This window comes from Tachypleus tridentatus, chromosome 13, assembly GCF_004210375.1.
Source record: "Tachypleus tridentatus isolate NWPU-2018 chromosome 13, ASM421037v1, whole genome shotgun sequence".
Lineage (NCBI taxonomy): Eukaryota > Metazoa > Arthropoda > Merostomata > Xiphosura > Limulidae > Tachypleus > Tachypleus tridentatus.
Window position 1 is genome coordinate 255,660,729 of NC_134837.1, and position 23,929 is coordinate 255,684,657.

At 36.1% G+C, this 23,929-nt stretch overlaps 1 protein-coding gene across 5 annotated transcripts in view; it reads right to left on the reverse strand.

The window, feature by feature from the left end:
• LOC143237905 (CUGBP Elav-like family member 4) overlaps window positions 1–23,929 on the reverse strand; it is a 206,426-nt gene that overhangs the window by 103,176 nt on the left and 79,321 nt on the right. The window contains exon 1 of one of the 5 annotated variants that reach the window (XM_076477643.1): window positions 5,420–5,509. The exons of the other annotated variants lie outside the window; for them this stretch is intronic. Within the exon in view, the coding sequence (XP_076333758.1) occupies window positions 5,420–5,437 (18 nt within the window). The 5' untranslated portion in view covers window positions 5,438–5,509. Of the gene's footprint in view, window positions 1–5,419; window positions 5,510–23,929 lie in introns of those variants that run through there. 5 annotated transcript variants of the gene reach the window in all.

Here is a 23,929-nt window from a genome sequence, read left to right on the forward strand (position 1 = left end):
CGCCTTACGCGCTTGGCCATGCCGGGCCCTTTGAGTTGTAATGTGCAAGTTTCGGTAATGTATTTTAATCGTATAATATCAGATGTAAATTAATATTTTTACTGAAGTCCTGTCATTGTCTGATTTAGTACGAAAGTGGGACTAGTGTTACCATATTCACTGTGGCAGGATCCGTGGTTTGCATCCCGTCGCTACAAAACTTTAAGACCGTGGTTGTGACTTTATAAACTCCACTATTCGAGTACAGTGGTCCAAAGTTTAGCGATGAGTGCTGTTGACTTGCTACCTTTATTCAACTATATCAGTTTATCAGCTAGCGCAGAGAAAACTCTTTACGAATTTTTGTATGTAAATAAAGCACGTTATTAGAACTTAATATGTTTTTCGTGTAGTAAAAAGTAGCTAGGCGCTTGAACATCTTCATTGGTAGCCGTGACTGTACTGATTTTGCATAACAATCATAAAGTATCAACACATACAACGCTGAGAAATGTTTTATAGTTTCAGTTAATGTCTCGTACGAAATGTAACTGTTTACCATCTCTGAGAATGCAAATAATATACAACTAAAGTTATTCCGTTTAGTTTGATATTTCTATGCGTTCATATATCTAAGCCTAAATATTCGACACTTGGCTACAAAGTAATGTAGACATTTAAAACCTGTACCGTAATTCAATCGAAAATTATAGACGTGTATATACTGTTACTGGTTCGATATATTAGAATAAAACTAGTGAATTACGCTGAAAAAATAGCATAATCAAACGTCGAATAAATCGTCTATATCTTGAAACCTTTCTTAAGATGTAGTAAGTTGCCAGTTAGTTATCTTTTCCAAAATAATTATGTTAATTTCCTTCATCAACTATGCACGTGGGTTTAGGATCCTATTAATACTAAACAAATTCAAGCTCAGGCTAAAAAAATTCATGTCTTAATGAAAATAGATTTTTTGTCATTCGTTTTTTTTTCGATACTTAAACTTTTTAAATTTCAATTCATTTATTTTCAAAATGGTTTATTTAGAAAAAAATTAAAATAACTAGGATGATGAACTTAAGATCGGATTTGAAACAAATGGATAAAGCTGACATGATAAAGTCCCAGTTTGAATCCAAACCCTAACAGCAGATGGCGCGTTAGATGAAGCTCAGTTAGGACTAAAACCTAGAAACAGGTGGAAATAGCTGACATGATAAAGTCCCAGTTTGAATCCAAACCCTAACAACAGATGGCGCGATAAATGAAGCTCAGTTAGGACTAAACACCTAGAAACAGATGGAAATAGATGGCATAATAAATTTTACTTGGAATTTTTTCCCGTAACTAAGTTGGTGTCGGTAGGTGTTTATGTAAGCAAGGCTTTTTTACACCAGAGGTGCTGATCTAATAAGCAATCGTATAGAACAAGCACGTTCAGCAACGGATATTCGAATTCGCGACCTTCATGTTTGGAGTCGAGCGCCCTAACGACCAAGCCATGTCCCAGGCCCCAAATTTGAATAAGGTGCCACTTTTGAAATGATGGAATTAACTAGCACAATAAAATCCAGATGTTAGATGAGACACCTAGGATGAAATAGATTTAGTTTGAGATAAAGCTATAGATTGGATCAAACACTTATATGCAAGTAGAAATAGTTCCAATGATAAAGCTTACTTTTGGATTAGAAATCTAGAAACACATGGAATTGGGAACTACAGTAAGGCTCAGATTTGGATTTGGACAGATCTCATTTTGGAGTCAGAAGCATAGTATGTATTTAACACCATATCTCTCGCGCGTGCTACATATGTGGACATTGTTTGCTGATTTTCTTGGAATAAAGGGAAAAAGTGTAACGTCTCGTGCATGTTTCCACCAAATCGTAAAAATCTTCCGTTTTTTAAATTACTTTTACATCGTCCGCATGACAAGAATATTTGTGGCCCATTTGATCTGGACTTCAAGAATTTGTCGAAAAATTGAATTCATGCCAGGTTTAGATGCGTTGAATGAAATGAATGTTTATATACAGGTAAGCAAAGGGAATTCAGTCGGGACTGAAATTACTGACATGAGTTATTGTTATTTTTGTTCTTCTCGCTCTGAAAGAAATTCCTGGATTTTTTTTTTCTTTTCAGATTTTTATCACAAAGTTAGATTTTAACATGATAGACATACACGGAAGACTGGTATTAAACAGCGGGTCCTTTTAATTCTTAGGGTCCTCTTATTTGATTTTAATAATGGGATCTGACTGCCACACTTATAGCGCACTCAAAATCCTTAAGTGTTGAACGCCTTTTTTGCGATAATGGAATGCGAACCTTGAACTTTCGAATTCAAAGTCTATGTATGCTAATCATTTAATCTCGTCTCGGCCTAATAGACTATTATTACTATATGAAAATATATAAGAATTATACGTATCTACATTATTCCTGTTATAACGAACATATGTCTCCCAGTGAGTCGGCGACAGTTATGATGGTTTATAAAGTTAAAATTCAAATTTCAACACCCGTGTTGAGCACAGCAAAAATAGCCCATTACGTGTCTTTGTGGTCTACAACAAACAAACCTACAAATGTATAACACTATTTTGTATGGCTTGACTCAGACACAGAAGTAACAATGAATAACTTTTTATTCGCATTTAGAACTTACAAAAATATACCTAATTCCTGCTGGTATTTTCAATCCGAAAAACACGTTATGTAACAGCGTTTAAACGTCAAAGACAGATAATCCTAAGACTTACGTATAGCAATCCCCAATTTTGTATAAGAAACCCGCCGGTTAGAAGTTACCACCGTCATAGTAACTTTGCACCAAATAATGTGACATATAGGTACTATTGGCTCGGCATAGCCAGGTGTTTAGGCACTCGACTCGCAGTCTAAAAGTGACGGGTTCAAATACACGTAACACCAATCACGCTCCCTCTTTCAGCCGTGGGGGCTTTATAATGTTACGTTCAATCTCACTATTCGTTGGTAAAAGAGTAGCCCAAGAGTTGGCGATGGATGGTGATGACTAGCTGACTTCCCTCTAGTCTTACACTGCTAAATTAGGGACGGCTATCGCAGATAGCCCTAGTGTAGGTTTGCGCGAAATTCAAAACAAACCAAACCAAAATATACGTAAGCTTCAAGAAATGATTACAAGCGAATGTAATTTATTTTGTTCGTATAAAAAAGGTTTTCTGGGATTAAAAAAAAAACAGTCAGAACATTCTTTTCACCAAAAAACAAAACTTGATGTTAATAGTTATTTGTTTAAGTTTACAATACAAAAACACACGAATAAAATCTCCATCAAACTGTAATTGTTTTAATGGGATTTGTATAATTTAACTTTTATTATTATTTATCTTCAGCGATCATAGGCAGACAAAATGGTTTAAAAATATTACAAAACAAATTCTACTCTGGCTTCTTTTGTCAGCTCGTTCAAATTATTGTAAAATGAAAAAAGACGACGTTTTATAACTTGGTTTCAAACGCATATAATGACAAAAATACATATTTTAACTACATACATAATGCTTTGAAATCTGACGGTGGAAGAAGTACAGCATTTGACTTCACAACAGTGGACACACATTTTCAGATTAGACGAATATATCAACTCAAATTGTTTATTTGTTTGTTTTTGGAATTCTCGCAAAACCAGACGTGAGCTATCTGCGCTAGCCATCCCTAATTTAGTAGTGTAAGACTAAAGAGAAGCCAGTTAATCATCTCCACCAACTCTTGAGCTACTCTTTCACCAATAAATATTGGAATCGACCGTCACATTGTAATGCTCCCACTGTTGAAAGAGCGATCATATTTGGTGGGGGAAGATTCGAACCCGGAACACTTAGATTACACTTTAAGCGCGATAACCACTTGGCCACGGCGCGCTCCGAACTTAACTGAGAGTGTGTATGTCTGACAGATCTCCAAGTTTCGACACAGCTCTGCTAATTAATAGATGCACTACTACATCCACATATTTGAACCAGATATTTCTCTTTCATGGAAATATCAAGTATATTTGACTCAATAGAATGGCCACGATGCCTTTCAAAAATGAAAATTAACCTCACGTGTTAAGAATGGTTAGGTAATTTTTCTATAGATCATCAGTGAAGCACATCTTGTTTTGAATACACGTTAAGAGAAGAAAAATCCAGATAATATTTACTTTTACTTTCATAAACATTTAGACATTGCTCGGAAATATATCATATTTAATTTCTTTTTCCAGTGCCAAGCACAATAACATAATCTACTGACCTTCATACAGTCTTGTCTCTTATATAAAACAATATTTGCCAAGATATTTGTGTTCGAAATACATAGATGTATGCGTATAATCTTACTATTAACACTGTATAAATACAGCAGGAAATACGAAATCTCAGAAAATGTATATATTTGTATTTTATAACAATTGTATATGTGATATATATCGTACATAAATTATAAGTTCGGCTCTGATCTTAAATCGACCACTTACTAGTATAAAAACAATACGAGAGATGGCGGGATGCATGTGTATAATTTTCTTTTCATAAGATCCATCACAAATACGACATTTGCAGTGAAAAATACTCTTTAGTTTTTGGTAGGACCCAACGGACCAATCAGACTTTTTAAAACACAGTTTTCTAAACTATTTATGTTACTAGTGTCTTTATTGGTTACATAATAACCTATAAAGTACACACATGAAAACAACATATTAATAATCTTGCACTACATTTTATCCTAGTTATAAATGGTTGTTTCTTCTACATTTGACACAGAAACAGTTACCTATTTTGTTCAATTACTGACACTAAGTGTTTTGACAGGTAGAAAACGTAAAACACTAATACGATGCAATACGACAATTCGAGGGTTAAAACAGTCACACGAGAAGGTTGGAAACTTTAATAAACGACAATCGTGAAATACGAACATGAATGCACGCACTTTACCCATTCATGACGATATAAAACACTAGCAGTATATACTGGCCATATCATACGTTTTAAAACTGTTTTGAATCAGATAACTGTGTACAAATGCACAGTTTTCTGTGTCAAGAAGACTGACCGATCGAAACATTCGTAAACTACAGCGAAAGCGGAAATGGATTGATTATGATGTATTTGATGGTAATATTTTGTGCTCGGATGAACAATTATCCATACAAATAAAAGATGGTAAGTAAATAATATTATTTCATTTCGCCAACGATTAGAAAGTACAGGAAATCAAACTTCTTAAGTTAATAAAATAAATCCTTTCTCTGTATTTAAAATAAAAATAAAAACGTACAAAGCGCACTACTTATTTTCAAACAAATTAATTATCAGATTATAATGAACAGTTTTTTTTTTCTTACTAAAAATCAATTGAATTCTGGAAATTATCGAATTTATAACCCGGGACCACTTACCGCTGGGAGACATGGCATGGCCAGGTGGTTGAGGCACTCGACTCGTAATCTTAGGGTCGCGGGTTCGAATCCCCGTCACACCAAATTTGCTCGCCCTTTCAGCCGTGAGTGCGTTATAATGTTGCTGTCAATCCCACTATTTGGTGGTAAACGAGTAGCCTAAGAGTTAGCGATGGATGGTGACGACTAGCTGCCTTCCCTCTAGTCTTCCACTGCTAAATTAGGGACGGCTAGAGACTCGTGTAGCTTTGAGTGAAATTCAAAACAAACTCACTACTTGGCGACGTGTGGGGGTGAAAGAGAGAGATATGTTTACTTAAAACATGTATATAAAACTGTTTCCTGCAAGAATACAGAGGTTAAAATTGCAAGTATTTTTACGCATTTAAATATATGACAAACAATAATTTGAATTTTGTTTTCATTATGTGCATCACCCAGTTGACTCTACACTCATGTTCTAAAGTATGACTCTTCAATACAAGGAAAGAGGTTGATATTTTTGTATTAGTGAAATATCAGGATGGCATAGAGACGTCTGTGTGTCTGTATGGGAGTTACAGTTGTTTTAAGAAAGAAAAACATTGTAACTATTATTATTATTGCAGTAGCTAAAAAAAAAAAGTATTCCATTCGAAATAATTGAGTTAGAAAATTACTGCATTGCTTAAGTAATGAGATTAAAAGGTTATAGAAAGGGTAGTAAAAATCAAGCAAGATTGTCGTATGGAGATCTTCTCTGGTTAAAGCAGAAGAAGTAACATCATTGTAGAAATTCCATTTGATAATTAACTTGTTCCGCGTGCGGGTTTGCTCGATGTTAACTTACACGGATGAAGAGACCCTTCAAGGACTTCATGAACAAAATGAAAATGTCACTCATTAAAAAACATGAAACGAACGCACGTTAGATGTTTTCAGCGATGTAGTTCAGATGAACGTTTCATGACATGTTTGTGGTGCAATAACTGAGGAACATAATAATATCAGTGGATGCTAACTGAGCAACGTTCCCTTATTCCTCAAACAAGCTGTGCCCTCTACTTCCATTCTATGAATGTCAAATAAAGTAGAACTTGTTAAATAAATTCAGACACTTCGAGTTTTTAGCGGAATGTTTGTTTTGTTTATATCTTGGTGGTCGTCACGGTGTAGGGTCTTCCAAGGTACAAGGAGCTGTAGTCTGAGATATGTAATCGTGCTTGATGTCCACTTCTCTTTCATAAAACGGCCAGTAACGGACTTATGGTCTATCACAGCGGCAACACGTAAAATCAGTAAGCCCTTTTATATTCTAGTATTTACGCTTCCCAAAGGAATGAAATACATGTAATGTTTAGACTTGGTATGGCCTGATGACTTGAACGCTCGACTCGTGAGGGTCACGAGTTCGAATACTCGTCATCAAACATGCCCGCCTTCTGAACTGTGGGCAAGTTATAATGTTACGATCAATCCCACTCTTCGTTGGTAAAAGAATAGCCCAAGAGTTGGCGGTAGGTGGTGATGACCAGTTGCTTTCTTTCTCTCGTATATCACCAAAGTTAACGTCTCTTTCACATTTTAGTTTTCCTCAGATTAAGTAAATAAAATCAGAGAAAGTAAACTATCGGACCATTCATTAGTCAATATTGGCTCGGCATGGTCAGGTGGTGAAGGCACTCGACTCGTAACCTGAGAGTTACAGGTTCGAATCCCCATATCACACCAAACGTGTTCGCTCTCTCAGCTGTGGGGGCGTCATAATTTGACTGTCAATTCCTCCCACTATTCGTTGGTAAAAGAGTAGTCTAAGAGTTGGCTAAATTAGGGACGGCTAGCGCAGATAGCCCTCGTGTAGCTATGCGCAAAATTAAACAAACAAACAAACAAACAATCAAACCTACTGAATATTTGAAACGCTTTGAAACGTCGCGGCAGTTTCTTCGTCGAATCGTTTGACATCCTGTAAAAGTCCTTACAAAACTATGTATTAAGTCCAAGATCCAACTGAAGAATAAGTTTTAATTCTAACTCAGTCCTTAGGAGACATGGAGGTGCTCAGTAGTCTGATATCAGGAATGCATATGTTTCTATGGCAACAATGATGAATGTGTTATCGAATTTCTAGTACTGAGTGTGTTAATCCGAATCACCAAATCTAACTTCAGCTGCTAAAACTTATAAGACTGATCTTAGAAACTGCTTTGGGTTATACGTTCGAACAAAAATATTCATAAGAAAAGTTTAAATTAATATTGCAAAACGTAAAACAACAACTGTCTAAAACGCATCTATATCCATCCAAACTTATAGATCGTAAAATACAGAACGTATCTGTATGTGTGTTGTGTTTTGTTATAACAATGCCACATCGGGCTATCTGCTGAGTCAACCGAGGGAAATCGAATTCCTGTTTTTAGCGTTGTAAATCCGTATATCTACCCCTGTATCAGCAGTGGGCAGAATGTATTTAGCCACATCTTTGTATTTGATGAAATACATTGCTGGTGAAAGTGGTAACTCTCATAACTGAGAAACAACAAAGAAGACCACAGGAGGATAATCTTTGTAAACATCGCTCATACAAACTTCTTAACCAACAAAAAATTTTTGATTTCTTAAATTATTCATGATTTTAAAAAAAAATCAAAGCAAATAGAATCGCCTTACTGTCTGTAACACCTACTAAACCTCCATTCTGTCTGTAACACCTACTGAACCGCCTTACTGTTTGTAACAACTACTGAACCTCCATTCTGTCTGTAACACCTACTGAACCGCCGTACTGTCTGTAACACCTACTGAACCGCCGTACTGTCTGTAACACCTACTGAACCGCCGTACTGTCTGTAACACCTATTGAACCGCCGTACTGTCTGTAACACCTACTGAACTGCCATATTGTCTGTAACACCTACTGAACCTCCATTCTGTCTGTAACACCTACTAAACCTCCATTCTGTCTGTAACACCTACTGAACCGCCTTACTGTTTGTGACACCTACTGAACTGCCTTACTGTTTGTAACACCTACTGAACCTCCATTCTGTCTGTAACACCTACTGAACCGCTGTACTGTCTGTAACACCTACTGAACCGCCATATTGTCTGTAACACCTACTGAACCTCCATTCTGTCTGTAACACCTACTGAACCGCCTTACTGTCTGTAACACCTACTGAACCTCCATTCTGTCTGTAACACCTACTGAACCGCCTTACTGTTTGTAACACCTACTGAACCGCCATACTGTCTGTAACACCTACTGAACCGCCATACTGTCTGTAACACCTACTGAACCGCCATACTGTCTGTAACACCTACTGAACCGCCGTATTGTCTGTAACACCTACTAAACCTCCGTTCTGTCTGTAACACCTACTGAACCTCCATTCTGTCTGTAACACCTACTGAACCGCCTTACTGTTTGTAACACCTACTGAACCGCCATACTGTCTGTAACACCTACTGAACCGCCGTATTGTCTGTAACACCTACTGAACCGCCATACTGTCTGTAACACCTACTGAACCTCCATTCTGTCTGTAACACCTACTGAACCGCCACACTGTCTGTAACACGTAAGACGTTTCTGGTCTTCACATTTCTCTCAGCCGTTCTTTCAGTGTGTTAGTAATTAAGTGTTTTCAGGTCGATACCAAAAGGTGGACATTTTAATGAACTATAGTTAAATATTGATGGTTATAATACTACTGAAAAAAAAAATTCGCAGGTTAAGAGGGTTAATCTAGACATTTTCATGGATATTTAATTATTTCATTTATTTGTTACGGGAGGGGTTGTTCTATATAAGCATTAAAATAATATGTGTGTGAAATTATGTCATGATAAAATTAATAGCAGTTTAAACCATGTCACTCTTGGATTAATTTATATCATGTCACTCTTGGATTAATTTATATCATGTCACTCTTGGATTAATTTATATCATGTCACTCTTGGATTAATTTATATCATGTCACTCCTGGATTAATTTATATCATGTCACTCCTGGATTAATTTATATCATGTCACTCTTGGATTAATTTATATCATATCACTCTTGGATTACTTTATATCATGTCACTCTTGGATTAATTTATATCATGTCACTCTTGGATTAATTTATATCATGTCACTCCTGGATTAATTTATATCATGTCACTTCTGGATTAATTTATATCATGTCACTCTTGGATTACTTTATATCATGTCACTCTTGGATTAATTTATATCATGTCACTCTTGGATTACTTTATATCATGTCACTCTTGGATTAATTTATATCATGTCACTCCTGGATTAATTTATATCATGTCACTATTAGATTAATTTATATCATGTCACTCTTGGATTAATTTATATCATGTCACTCTTAGATTAATTTATATCATGTCACTCTATCATGTGTTTCTAGAAATGGCTAGCCAATACAGACTTAGATCAGAAAATATACTTCCTATATGTATTCTCAAGAGTCACCAGAGACCTGATTAGGCCCGGCATGGCCAGGTGGGTTAAGGCGTTCGACTCGTAATCTGAGAGGGTCGCGGGTTCCAATCCCCGTCGTACCAAACATGTTCGCTTTTTTCAGCCGTCGGGGCGTTATAATGTAACGGTCAATCCCAGTATTCGTTGGTAAAAGAGTAGTCCAAGAGTTGACGGTGGACGGTGATGACTAGCTGCCTTCCCTTTAGTCTTACACTGCTAAATTAGGGACGGCTAGCGCAGATAGCCCTCGTGTAGCTTTGCGCGAAATTAAAAAGACCTGATTAATCCATAAAAAAAACGTATTTGCCATAAATGTATTCAAGAAGATGTCACTAGAGATGGCTAGTCCGTAAAAACCCAAATTGGAATACATGTTTTTTTCCATCTTGCATTCAAGATGTCAGAAGAAGTGTGAGCCCGAAAAATCTTACATCGAGTCATATACTGTATGTTACTGACTCGCATATTCTCAAGCAAAGGCAAAAACACAAGTATAATTTAAATGTACCAGTTGATAATATTCACTGTTGAAAATCTGAGATTCATATTTTTCTAATATAACTAAAAACTTCCACTAATTCAAGGTTATCTGCAGGGCGTCATTGGCTTGTAAGAATCAGATAACTTACGTAAGAAAGCAGATTGTTAACCCTTATGTTGTTATTCAATACTGCTCTGATAAAACCTCCTTGAGAAACCTAAAATTATGGATAAGACAAAGAGTCATCAGCTATTATTGTCATTTTGTTCCTAATAACAACTAAACGGAAAAATAAAAATATTCGTGTTTGAGATAAAAAAACACATGCACATACAACAAACATTAATTAATTAGAATAACGTTAGCTCCTTAGGTAAATAGAAAATCGGGTGGACGAAATACGGATAATTAGGTACAATAGCTTTCGACTGGAAGGGAGAAAAACACATTTAATTGGTTCTGGCATGCTTGGAAGGAAAAGGTAATTAGCTCTGACTGGTTTACTTTATTTTTTTTCTGTCTAACTTTATATATTCCACTTTCCAATTCTTTGTTTTGTTTATTGTCAAAATATTCGAATAAAAACTAGATATTGAAAATATTAAATATTCATGCAGATAAATTACCCTGTTTGTTTGTAGTAGATCACAAAGCTATACAACAGTCTACCTGCGTCTGTGCCCACCATGAGTAACAAAAACATGTGTTTTGGCGTTGTAATGTAAGTCGTGAATATCCACAAAACCACTGACGGGCAATAAACTACCCATATGTAAAAGAAATCATGAGTAATTTGTTTACATTTTCACGAGCGAAGTGGTTGACGTGCTGAGCTGCAGATAGTAAAGACCGAAGTTCTAGATTCAGTTCTGTTGAATACGGTCCGCATATTTAGCTGATGTGTTTTATATAAATAATAGTCAATCCTGTTCAGCTTTTTAAACATATCGGAATAAAGACCTTGTGGCGTCGGTAACTGTTGGTGTGTTGTTTTCACTTTGATCGATACTTGGATATTAGAGATATCAGCATATTAATTCTAGGGGTCTTCAGTTTGGTTTGGTTAGGTTTGAATTTCGCGCAAAGCCACACACAAGAGCGATCTGTGCTAGCAGTCACTAATTTAGCAGTGTAAAACTAGAGAAAAGGCAACTAGTCAACACCACCTACCGCCATTTCTTGAGGCATTGTTTACCAACGAAGAGTGGAATTGATTGTACTTTATAACGCCCCACGGGTAAAAGGGGAAAGCATGTCTGGTGGGACGGGATTCGAACCTGCGACCCACAGACTGAGTTGAGCACTCTAACCACGTGGCCATGTCGAACTTTCTTGGGGTCTCTTACCTTACCTTTTAGGCATGTTAATAAGATACTATTTAGGTTAAAAATTCTATTCGAATTCAACCAAGGTGATAAAACAACTTAGTAGACACTTTAAATAATTAAGAATATTCTCTAAAAGTTTTAGTCATGCAAATAAGCACAACGTTTGACAAAGTATAATTGCGAAAGAGATAAGTTACGACAAGTCGGCTCGGACTGGTTTTATTGTTTCTTGTAATGTTTGTTTGTTTTTTTAATTTCGCACATAGCTACTAGAGGGCTATCTGTGCTAGCCGTCCCTAATTTAGCAGTGTAAGACTAGAGGGAAGGCAGCTCGTCATTACCACCAACCGCCAACTCTTGGGTTACTCTTTTACCAACGAACAGTGGGATTGACCGTCACATTATAACACCCCCACGGCTGAAAGGGCGAGCATGTTTGGCGGGTTGGGGATGCGAACCCGCGACCCTCAGATTACGAGTCGCACGCCTTAACACGTTTGGCCATGCCGGGCCTGTTGCTTGTAATACTAATAATATCAATTATCACTTGCAAATTGTTTGTTTTGTTTTTGAATTTCGCACGAAGCTATGAAAGGGTTATCTGCGCTAGCCATCTCTAATTTAGCGCTGTAAGTCAAGAGGAAAAGCAGTTAATGATCACTACCCACCACCTGCTCTTGGGCTACTCTTTTACCAACGAATACTGGAATTGACCGTCAAATTATAACGCCCCTACGACTGAAAGGGCGAGCATGTTTGGTGTGACGAGGATTCGAACCATCGACCTTCAGATTACGAGTCGTGTGCCCTAACCAACTGGCCATGCCGGGACTATTGGTAACTGATTAGTTCCTTAGATCGAGTGCTTCTGCTGAAAGAAAATAATTCGTACCAGAAATTTTCTTGGTTTGATTAGGAAGTGAGTTTCTTATTATTTTGATTAATGTTTACAATTGGTTGTCATTTGTGTGTAGAAAGGCTGGTTGATATATTATACTTTGAAAGTCGTTTAATTTTTAACGAAGTACATCCATACATTACGTATTAGCTATTTTTCTTTGATTTGACTGGCAATCACCAAAAAAAAAAAAGGTTCCTATTTAAACATTAATTAAAGTAAAATAAATTAATCAATCACAACTTTTTAGAAAACTACTGAATTTTTAGTTGTTAATTTAATCACGTGAAAAATATTTTAACCTGGTTGATAACATGACTAAATAACATGACTGTGATACATTAGTTAGGGTAAAGAGAACTTTATCTAATTATGTGTAAAACCACTCTTGTTACGTGCTTTCCAAAATTTACGCCCTTTTCAAATATAAGTGGGAACTAGGTACTAGCTTCCGAATGAATTAATTGCTTTAAAGAGATTTTTTTTAATTTTTTTTACAGAAGGCTATGTTCTAATGATAAGAAAACCTAATTTGATTCCTTACATTAACAGTGGACAAAATGTACGAATCTAGGCATATCTCAGCCCCCCGCTAGTACATCGGTAAGTCTCCGGATTTAGAACGCTAAAATCAGGCGTTCGATTCCACTCGGTGGGCTCAGCATATAGCCCCAAGTGGCTTTGCTATAAGAGAAAAAAAACACACTAGGCATATCTTCATCAGCAATAGTGGATAGTTGTGGTTGGACGTAAGTTTTTCTTCCATCTTGCATAAATTGGTATTAAAGTATTAAAACCTCTAACCCGGAAATAATCTCACGTGGAATGAAACAGATTCGAAACTTTTAATTTTCATGTTAACATGACAAATGAGAAATATTTAATAACATTTGTTTCTCTTCAACATTGTGAGAATACAACCAGATTTGGATGTTATTATTTTACTAATTTTTCTCGTAAAGTTTGATATTTTCAAACGTATATATTTTGTTATCGCTGTTTTCCTCGCAAGTTTTACACAGCTAGATGTTTTCTCTTACATGTGAGGAATTCTCAGGCACACTGATTACTTTACAGGTGAGGAAAGTAACAGTAATAACAAGAGGAACGGCAGGAGTTAACCTGAATTCTTGACTTTTGACTGACGTAGAAGCATAGTGAACATCAATATTTACTCAAAGTAACACAACTCAAATGTACGAGTGGAAAAGGTTTGTTTCTTTCTTAAGTAGCCCCCCTCTAGTACATCGGTATGTCTCCGGATTTACAACGCTAAAATAAGGTGTTCGATTCCCCTCGGTGAACTCAGCAGATAGCCCGATGTGGCTTTGCTATAAGAAACTAAAGAACAAATAAAACTTTCTTAAGTACAGACCTACGCAATGACCGACGTTATTTGTTCAGTAACAAAATGAAAGAACATAACCTCCAGGTATGCTTAACCTCCCTAGAGAAATTATGTGATATTTCGTGGAAAAAATTCAGCATTTCCAAAGGGGAAGGACCTATTACAATGTGTAACTAGGACACTAACAAGATAAAATAATTCTAAAACTGCTCTTACTATAAATGCCAAAGGTACGTGCGTGCCCGAACGCACGGAATTATGAACAATTTCTAAAACCTAATATAAATGAAAAGAAACACCTGGTATATTTCATATACCATTCAAGGAGTTTCTTATCGTTAATTAGCCTGCTATTAAATAAAAGCAAAATAATACAGATGTCACTTTACTCTTTAGTGACATGTTACATTCCATTGTACACAATTTCGCATAGCATTTTATATCAATGACACATGAAAATCAGATAAACTATACATTGAATAAGACCACCAATCGTAGGGGCGTGGGACTTGGCATGTTCTGATGGTTAAGACTTGAAATCTGAGGGTCTAGACTTGAATCCCCCTCAACGAACATGCTCCCCCTTTCAGTCGTTGGGGTGTTATAATATCATGACTAATCTCACTATTTATTGGTCAAAACGTATATCAAATGTTGACGGTGTGTGGCGATGACTAGCTGCCTTCCGTCTCTTCTGGCTAGCGCAGATAGCCCTTGTGTAGCTTTGAGTGAATTTCAGAAACACAAACACACGCACAGAAAACAAAGAGATTCTTATGAATCAGGAAAAAAGACTATTTACAATACTGAGGTAAGTTGGATATATGTTGTAATGTATGTCACTGAGAAGCAAACACGCTACTCGAGAACAAGCCATTAAAATGTGAAACTAATAAAATGTCTTCTCTTCCAAGTCCACCATAATTGCGAGTCATCTTGACACTCAAAATGAACATGCTGTTCAAATCAATGTCTTTATCCCCGCAGTAATTCTTCAAGCAGATAATTTCTAGAATAATGCTAATTATAATCTGAATTCTAATGACAGACACCGAAATCTACGAGTCCACTTGTTTTAGGTCTAACATTAGTTAAGCCTTTATTAATACGGCTTACATTCAATAAAGAGATAAATTAACACTGTAATGCTGCCCGCGATCTGACGTTAGGCCTATTCAAAGCTTTTAATGTGTTGTTGTTGCACAAAATGTTTACTAAAGTATATTTAAATTTCTCTTTTATTTAGATCCTTTGAAACGAAGTGCGCATGCGTACTTAAAAAGCAGTATTTGTGAAGACACAAACACACCCAAGTGAATGAATGACACAAAAGCGACACACAGAGACCGAAACTAACAACTAAAGTTTCCAAACAACATTTTATTTATATAAAACTCTGTCGTATGTTCTGTGGTCAGTATCTCTGGAACTGACCGTACCAGTTAGCATCATTACATTTACACGTAATTGGTAATTAAACCAATCGGGAACGAGCTAAAGTCAATAAAAATTCTGTGTTTCCCTGTGAATTTCAGGCTGTAAACCCCAGACATCCCACTTTTCAGGTCAATTTCCAACAGAAAAACAAGAACACAGAGACGGTGCAATATTTTAAAGCAATTTTTGAAACAGTCGACAGTGTATTTTCAAAGGCAAACAAAGTCTAGAACTGCGCATTAATTTAGAATTAAAACTAAAGAACAATGTAACAACCATACAACCAACAACAGAAACAACCAAATAAGTAAATCTCGACTAAACTTTCAATATATATCTCCAAGTGTACGCAGTGTTGAGAGAAACCATAAGATGTGAATGATTAAACGTCGCTAGTCCTAATTAACCTCAGTGAGCAGATAGATATATGAACAGTGTGTATGTGGAGTATCATTTCGTATTTCCGCTTTCCGCAGCTCCCTGGTTTTCATGAAACTTGTCAATACACATTCCACGTGATGACAGTTTTCCAACGGAAGTGCCTCTGCATATGTCAGAACAACGTCACTAGCAGAAACTGAAGAACAGTATTGTGTTTCTCCGTTTCGGTTTGACGCATCGTTTTAGAACGTGTTTGTGGTAGCAGAAAAACAAAGACTGACGATACCTTTAATATTACTAGTTAAGAATCTTTCTTTTACATTTCCCATTCAGACATTGAGATCAGTTATTCTTCTCCTGACAGGAACTTGTTCTAAGTCGAATTCTTCTTTACCTTTTAGATACTAAAGGAATGTTAAGCATTTCTGATTCGATAGAACCCAAGCGGTAGCTGTAAAGTGACCAACCAGTGTCAGGTGTTCTTTACCAATGTCAAGTCAACACAAGCTAACGTTCATCTCAGACGTCATGATCAGTAGTCTAGACACAACACATACACATAACAATACAAATATAAGGGGCCGTCTAGAAACAGTAATGTTGCTCCCACTTGTAGCTTATTTTGATTTTAAAGGATATAAAAAAGACGGCAAGTGTGTGTGTTAAATCAAAATAAATAAACACACATATAAAGTGATTCAACTGTGAATTCAGATAGGGTTTTATCTTCTTCCTAGTTACATATCAAGCATTTTACGTGGGAGAAGGAATCAATTTCTGAAACTTGAAATGTAAACTTCGTGATTTAGAACTCGAAACCTACAGTAGCAAAGCACGAGTGTTTACAACTGCGTCGTTCTCACGTCTTTCAAGGCCAGCTATTCCTATTATATATTGTTCACACCGTACTATTGTTGTGGCAGTCAGTATTATTCACACTATAACATTGTTGTGGCAATCAGTATTATTCACACTATAACATTGTTGTGGCAATCAGTATTATTCACACTGTAACATTGCTATGGCAATCAGTATTATTCACACTGTAACACTGTTGTGGCAATCAGTATTATTCACACTGTAACATTGTTGCGGCAATCAGTATTATTCACACTGTAACACTGTTGTGGCAATCAGTATTATTCACACTGTAACACTGTTGTGGCAGTCAGTATTATTCACACTGTAACATTGTTGTGGCAGTCAGTATTGTTCACACTGTAACACTGTTGTGGCAGTCAGAATTATTCACACTGTAACACTGTTGTGGCAGTAAGTATTATTCACACTGTAACATTGTTGTGGCAGTCAGTATTATTCACACTATAACACTGTTGTGGCAGTCAGTATTATTCACACTGTAACATTGTTGTGGCAATCAGTATTATTCACACTGTAACACAGTTGTGGCAATCAGTATTATTCACACTGTAACACTGTTGTGGCAGTCAGTATTATTCACACTGTAACATTGTTGTGGCAATCAGTATTATTCACACTGTAACACAGTTGTGGCAATCAGTATTATTCACACTGTAACATTGTTGTGGCAATCAGTATTATTCACACTGTAACATTGTTGTGGCAATCAGTATTATTCACACTGTAACACAGTTGTGGCAGTCAGTATTATTCACACTGTAACACTGTTGTGGCAGTCAGTATTATTCACACTGTAACATTGTTGTGGCAATCAGTATTATTCACACTGTAACACTGTTGTGGCAATCAGTATTATTCACACTGTAACACTGTTGTGGCAATCAGTATTATTCACACTGTAACACTGTTGTGGCAGTCAGTATTATTCACACTGTAACACTGTTGTGGCAGTCAGAATTATTCACACTGTAACACTGTTGTGGCAGTCAGTATTATTCACACTGTAACACTGTTGTGGCAGTCAGTATTATTCACACTGTAACACTGTTGTGGCAGTCAGTATTATTCACACTGTAACATTGTTGTGGCAGTCAGTATTATTCACACTGTAACACAGTTGTGGCAATCAGTATTATTCACACTGTAACATTGTTGTGGCAATCAGTATTATTCACACTGTAACACTGTTGTGGCAGTCAGTATTATTCACACTGTAACACTGTTGTGGCAGTCAGTATTATTCACACTGTAACACAGTTGTGGCAGTCAGTATTATTCACACTGTAACACAGTTGTGGCAATCAGTATTATTCACACTGTAACATTGTTGTGGCAATCAGTATTATTCACACTGTAACACTGTTGTGGCAGTCAGAATTATTCACACTGTAACACTGTTGTGGCAATCAGTATTATTCACACTGTAACACTGTTGTGGCAGTCAGTATTATTCACACTGTAACACTGTTGTGGCAGTCAGTATTATTCACACTGTAACACTGTTGTGGCAATCAGTATTATTCACACTGTAACACTGTTGTGGCAGTCAGCATCGTTTTCGAGCATAGCTACAGCTTATTTCTACATCAAAGGGGTATAGTGACCTCACAACGAAAACAACCTACAATAACGTCCTAAAGCAATGAGTACACGCCAGAGAAAACCCAAATAACAACCGCATTTACGGCATACCTTGATCATATTTTCAAGGCGTAGCACAACTTGGGGTTACTGGTATGGAAAACGTAAACCACACGTACACATATATAGGTATAACAATATATTAATATATCTACATATGTTGAACGGTTTCCAACATCGCAGTTCGACTTTACTGGCACTGAGTAGGAAAATGTACAGCACGTGTAAGCACGTTAACACATATACATACGCTATCAATATTTTCACAGCCTAATTACATACGTCCTTGTTTATACGATGCGGGAAGTGCGTGAATGCGACCGGAATGCATACGTCGTGGGCATCATATGTTCCAGAAACGTATAATGGTACATGATACCTGTAATTTCCCGTATAAACATGGCAATTGTATTTTTAATCATTTTTTAAAAGTATTATAAATATTAATTCCTGTTCATGCCAGCTTGAACGCAACCATTATCACATTATGACACACACAGCATTACTCACATGAGGTTCCAACTGTTGTAACTGAATCAGTAATAAAACACTGTTGAGAATTCCCCTTGGTTCAGTAGCCAAGAGCTGTGACATAAACACTTACTGGTGTGGTTTGATCATAATAATTAATTATACGTAAATGTATAAGAATAAATACTAATATACGAGAAAGGAGATGAAAAACAAAACAGCAGAGAGTTTCGAATGTACAATACAGACAAATCCTTTATTGCCCGAACAATTGTGATCAAGCCTAGATACAGCGATTTTTAAAACCTGCAAAAGTACAGTAAATGTCAATTTTGTTCACGAGTTAACGTATGTTTTATAAGCATTAAAATAATAAAATATGAAAGAATTAAACGAGATGATTACAAAAACGCCCTCTGTCGAATAAATTCGTTTTGAAATCCGCGTAAATCTGCTTGTGTTTTACAATTCACCAACGAATAGTGAGATTGATCGTTACGTTATATCTCTCCCGCGACTGAAAGGACGTAGAGGGACGGGATTTGATCCCATGACCATAAGATTGAGAGTCGAGTGTCCTGACCACGTACTGAACAAACGTTTTAATATTTTTCTGTATTTTCTCTAAATATTGTCGTTGAAGCTAATTGTCACTTCATTAGGTATCTTAAAATGACCTAAATTCAATGGGCCTATTAATTATAACTACTTTAAGATATTATCAAACTTTGTCTAACACAATGAAAACTGAATTATTGCTTCATATATTAGAAAATCGAGAACTCCGAGATTAACCAATATGGACAAAGCAGAAATATACAATTAGGCTAAAGAGGCACATTTGAACCCAGCAATATTTTTAGTCTCTGAGTATGGTTAGTTCTAACTCTGTTAAGATACTTCAGCCTATTAAAGTCCACGTTACTCCATTTATATTATTTAAAACAAAGTTTTATTCCACAGAGATGTATATTAGAACTTTGGCCTACAATGTGTAACCAGTTTAAACTCACTACTCTGTAATACATAACATGCGTAGATCCTGCAAAGCACTTTTGGACGCTCTACATTCTTAGTATTACTGTTTGGATACGCACACATTCCGTTAATGTTTGAAACTGTAGTGCTTCAGTATTTGATTTTGTATGCGTTTGCACTGACAGCTCTTTAACTAAGAACGAACAATTTGTACACCGTACATCAGGGACTCACATGCTGCTAGATTCGCTACCGAGGTAGAAAACTTGTGAAATAAAAACAACTGAGTTATAGATTTAAATAAAGTTTCTGATCGTAGGGTCTAAGGGAAATTAAAGGTTTTATTTTTGTTTTTTTAGTTTTCTCGCATGAAACAACGTTAAATGATAAAGACACTGGTGGCCATTTATTTGAATAATAATATATTACCTTGGTTTATTTCTGATGCAAATGTTCCCTTTAAACTAAAATCATGTAGCAGATTCTTTTTTATATCTCATTAAAGCTTTAAATTATCGATATAATTTTTCCTGTAATTTGTAAAAAACAAACAAAAAACTATTAACATACCCGCATGCATTGAGTTTGTAATTATATGCATGGGTATAAATTCCTTCCTTTTTTTTTTTAAATAATAATACCCTTACTTTCTTCAAATATTCAATATTCGATCCCGCCACAAAGATCTCAAGACTGACATGTTTACTCAAGGGTTTGTGCGTACTTACATTCTTGTACGAGACCGTAAAGTTATCTCTCGATAAATGAACTGATGTAACAAATGTGTCAAAAAATATGTTTCAAAAGAGATTGGAGCGACTAATGGGAAACCATTGAAGTAATGTAATATGAAGAGGTTCTACAACGTGACGAATGAGTAAACCTTCGTTCCTCATTTTCTCAGAATCTCAAACTTCCCAACCATTTTTCCATCCAAAAGACAGATTACATGTATTATTTTTTATATATAATCCGTGATGACGAGAAAACCCACTTGTAGAGAAAAATATATATATATGTAAAAACGGCTGGTTTGGGTTGAGACATTTTTTTTACGTAGAGGAACGAACAAAGTTTCGACCTTCTTCGGTCATCATCAGGTTCATAAAGAAAGAAAGGGTTACTGAGCGGAAGCTGACCACATGTGTGAAGGCGGTTGTGTAATTGAATGTATATATGGTTCCCGAACAAAACTGCTAGTTTCATTATTAAAATGTAGTAGAGAAGCCTGAAGGATAAGTGAAAGGAACATATTTTCTAGGTATTGCGAGGGTAACAAGTATCGAAGACTGTGTGTTTAGTCTAGCTGGAGAGGATACCCGTATGTAAGTTGATAATATGAAAGATACCCACTAGATGAATATTCTCCAGTAGTGTGCTCAGACAAAAGAACCAGTTTCACCAAGACGAGGACATTGTACACACGAAGCCTTTTAAATGCAGAATCGATTATTCTACAAGTCTCGAGAGTTTAGACGATCGAGTGAAGGGACGTCATGTTTTCCTAGAAGTCACAGCAATGTTTTTACCGACGACTATTGAGACCGAAAACAAGACAGGTCTCATTAGTTTCGATTCTAATACACATAACAGCAGGAAAAAAATTGTCAGTCTTTCTATTAAAGGCTGCTTCATTCTAATCAGCAAAGATCAAAATTATCGATTTTCTTTCTGTATCCAGCATTGGGAATCTCTGTCTTTGCATAGGCTTTTATTCTTTTGGAAGACTTGTCTTCACTTGACGTTAGTTATTCCAAATATTGACTCTTTCTCTTTTCTACAGTGATATGATTAGAGGAACATTGGTAAAAGCGCGAGATCTCAGACAAGTGTATTTGCTTTGAAAAGAGTTAAATATACTTTCAACTTAATTCTGCAAGAACTATGTTTAGATTAGATTCTAATGAATTTTACGTACAGGTTACGTAATATGAAACTTCAACAAAGTAGTAGCTAATCATCAGCCGGATATTAGAAACGTTAGAATAACAAAAAAATCAGTTTCGCTTTTTTTTTCCGTTTTTGTTTCAGCATTTCATCTGATATATTATAGCTAGTTTGTTTGTTTTTTTTTAATTTTGCGCAAAGCTACTCGAGGGCTATCTGCGCTAGCCGTCCCTAATTTAGCAGTGTAAGATTAGAGGGAAGGCAACTAGTCATCACCACCCACCGCCTACTCTTGGGCTACTCTTTTACCCAAGAATAGTGGGATTGACTGTCACATTATAACACCTCCATAGCTGGGAGGGCGAACATGTTTGGTGCGACCGGGATTCGAACCCGCGACCCTCGGATTACGAGTCGAACGCCTAAACATGCTTGGCACGCTAGTTTCGTGATGTTCAAACACAACAAGCAAGAAAGGAAAAATTCTAGATGATTTTGATAGATTTCCGCAATGTTCTTATACTGAGATTATAGATACAGGAATACATAACAACTTCAAACTTGACTGACACATCATGAAAAACCTTTTCTTGTTTCTTATTCATATTTTATACATTTGTTAACATAAACAAAAAAGTTACTAAACTAATTTAACGCCTTTAACTTAAAGAAATATCCCACTTGTTTTACAAAATGCTACAGTATTTAATTACTAAAACAAAATATTATATTATGTTATATTAAATGTAATAATTTCATAAACATTTCCTGAATTTCATGAGGTATGATAGCGTAATACAACTAAAGGAACACAGATACGTACTTCGTGCTGAAAGTGAATTTGTTTCGGGAACACAGATACGTAATACAACTAAAGGGAACACAGATACGTAATACAACTAAAGGGAACACAGATACGTACTTCGTGCTGAAAGCGAATTTGTTTCGCTAATGTTACACGATTAAAAGTTTTTCTTTTAATGCGTGTTGCATCTTTGCAACTCGGTTGAACATTTTGTTGCTTACAATTATCTAAGTAGAATCTAATACTGTTCTACCGTTGTGATTTACTATCTCGACGGAGAGAATAAAAAGTAAAAAAAAAACAAACTTAGAGAAGGTAATAGGAACGATAGAAATAAGTCACAAATACCAAAAGCAGTATCTAAGAAAATAAGATCTTGAGATGAGTCTAGGTTGGAGGAAATATTTCTAGAAATAGTATATCACAACGTCCGAAACTTGTGAAACTATTTATATTTGTTTTAGACAAAGCCTATTTTGTGTTTGTTTGCTCTGTTTAAAGTTTCATTACCTTCGTTTCTTTCTGTAGGAAACACCTAATGTAGTGTAGAGAAACTAAAAATGGATATAATATTTAATGATAATAAAATTTTACCAAAAGTATAACTATTGTTGAAGATAAGTTGGAGACGTAGACATTTATTTATCTTCAAGGAATCCTGCGTTTTGCGATGTTAGATTTAGACATACCCTCAACACATTATGCTAGATTCAGATCTACCCTCAACACACTATATACCAGACTCAGACTAAATAGACTATGATAGACTCATAAGTACTCCATTAAATTATGCTAGACTCGGACCCACCCTCAAAAGACTATGTTTGACTCAGGCCTACGTCAACAGGCTATGAGAGATTCAGAACAATCTTAAACGAAAATGATAGTCTGGAAGTATTTATTAACATTGTAGTGGTATCTTTTTCCGTTTGTATAACAACGTAAGATCTTGTATTTCGAAGCATGGAAGGAACAGACTGTCAAAGAATGCATTGTGTTTGTATTTCATATATGTGGAGACGCTGTCAAAGCTATCTGCCGCAAATCCCAATTTTCAACTAGTGAACAAAGGGAAGGCAGACAGAGAGCAGAACTTTTCCACCCCCTATCCGCTCTAAGCGATTAACTGTCACTCTTAGAACGCAACGTCAGTCTTAGCCTTAAACGTTCTACCGTAAGGTCAACCCGCGACGTCAAAGAGTGGATTTGATTAGTTTATTTGCGGGCTATCTGTTGTGTCCACAGCGGGAAACCGAACCCCAAATTTTAGCGTTGTAAGTTTGTAGGTTTACCACTGTCCCACTCGGTAACTTGAGATCTGATTCTAAGAATGTTCTGTAAGATATCTTACACCAGAAACGTTGGCAATCCTTGTCTGCTGATTCAAAACAACCTTAGCAATAGATCCAGAAGAGGTAGCTCGTGGCTTTAAATGCCAAACAAATTAAAACTCGTTCATTCGAACTTAAAAGATTGTGTGTTTCGAGCAACCATTCAGTA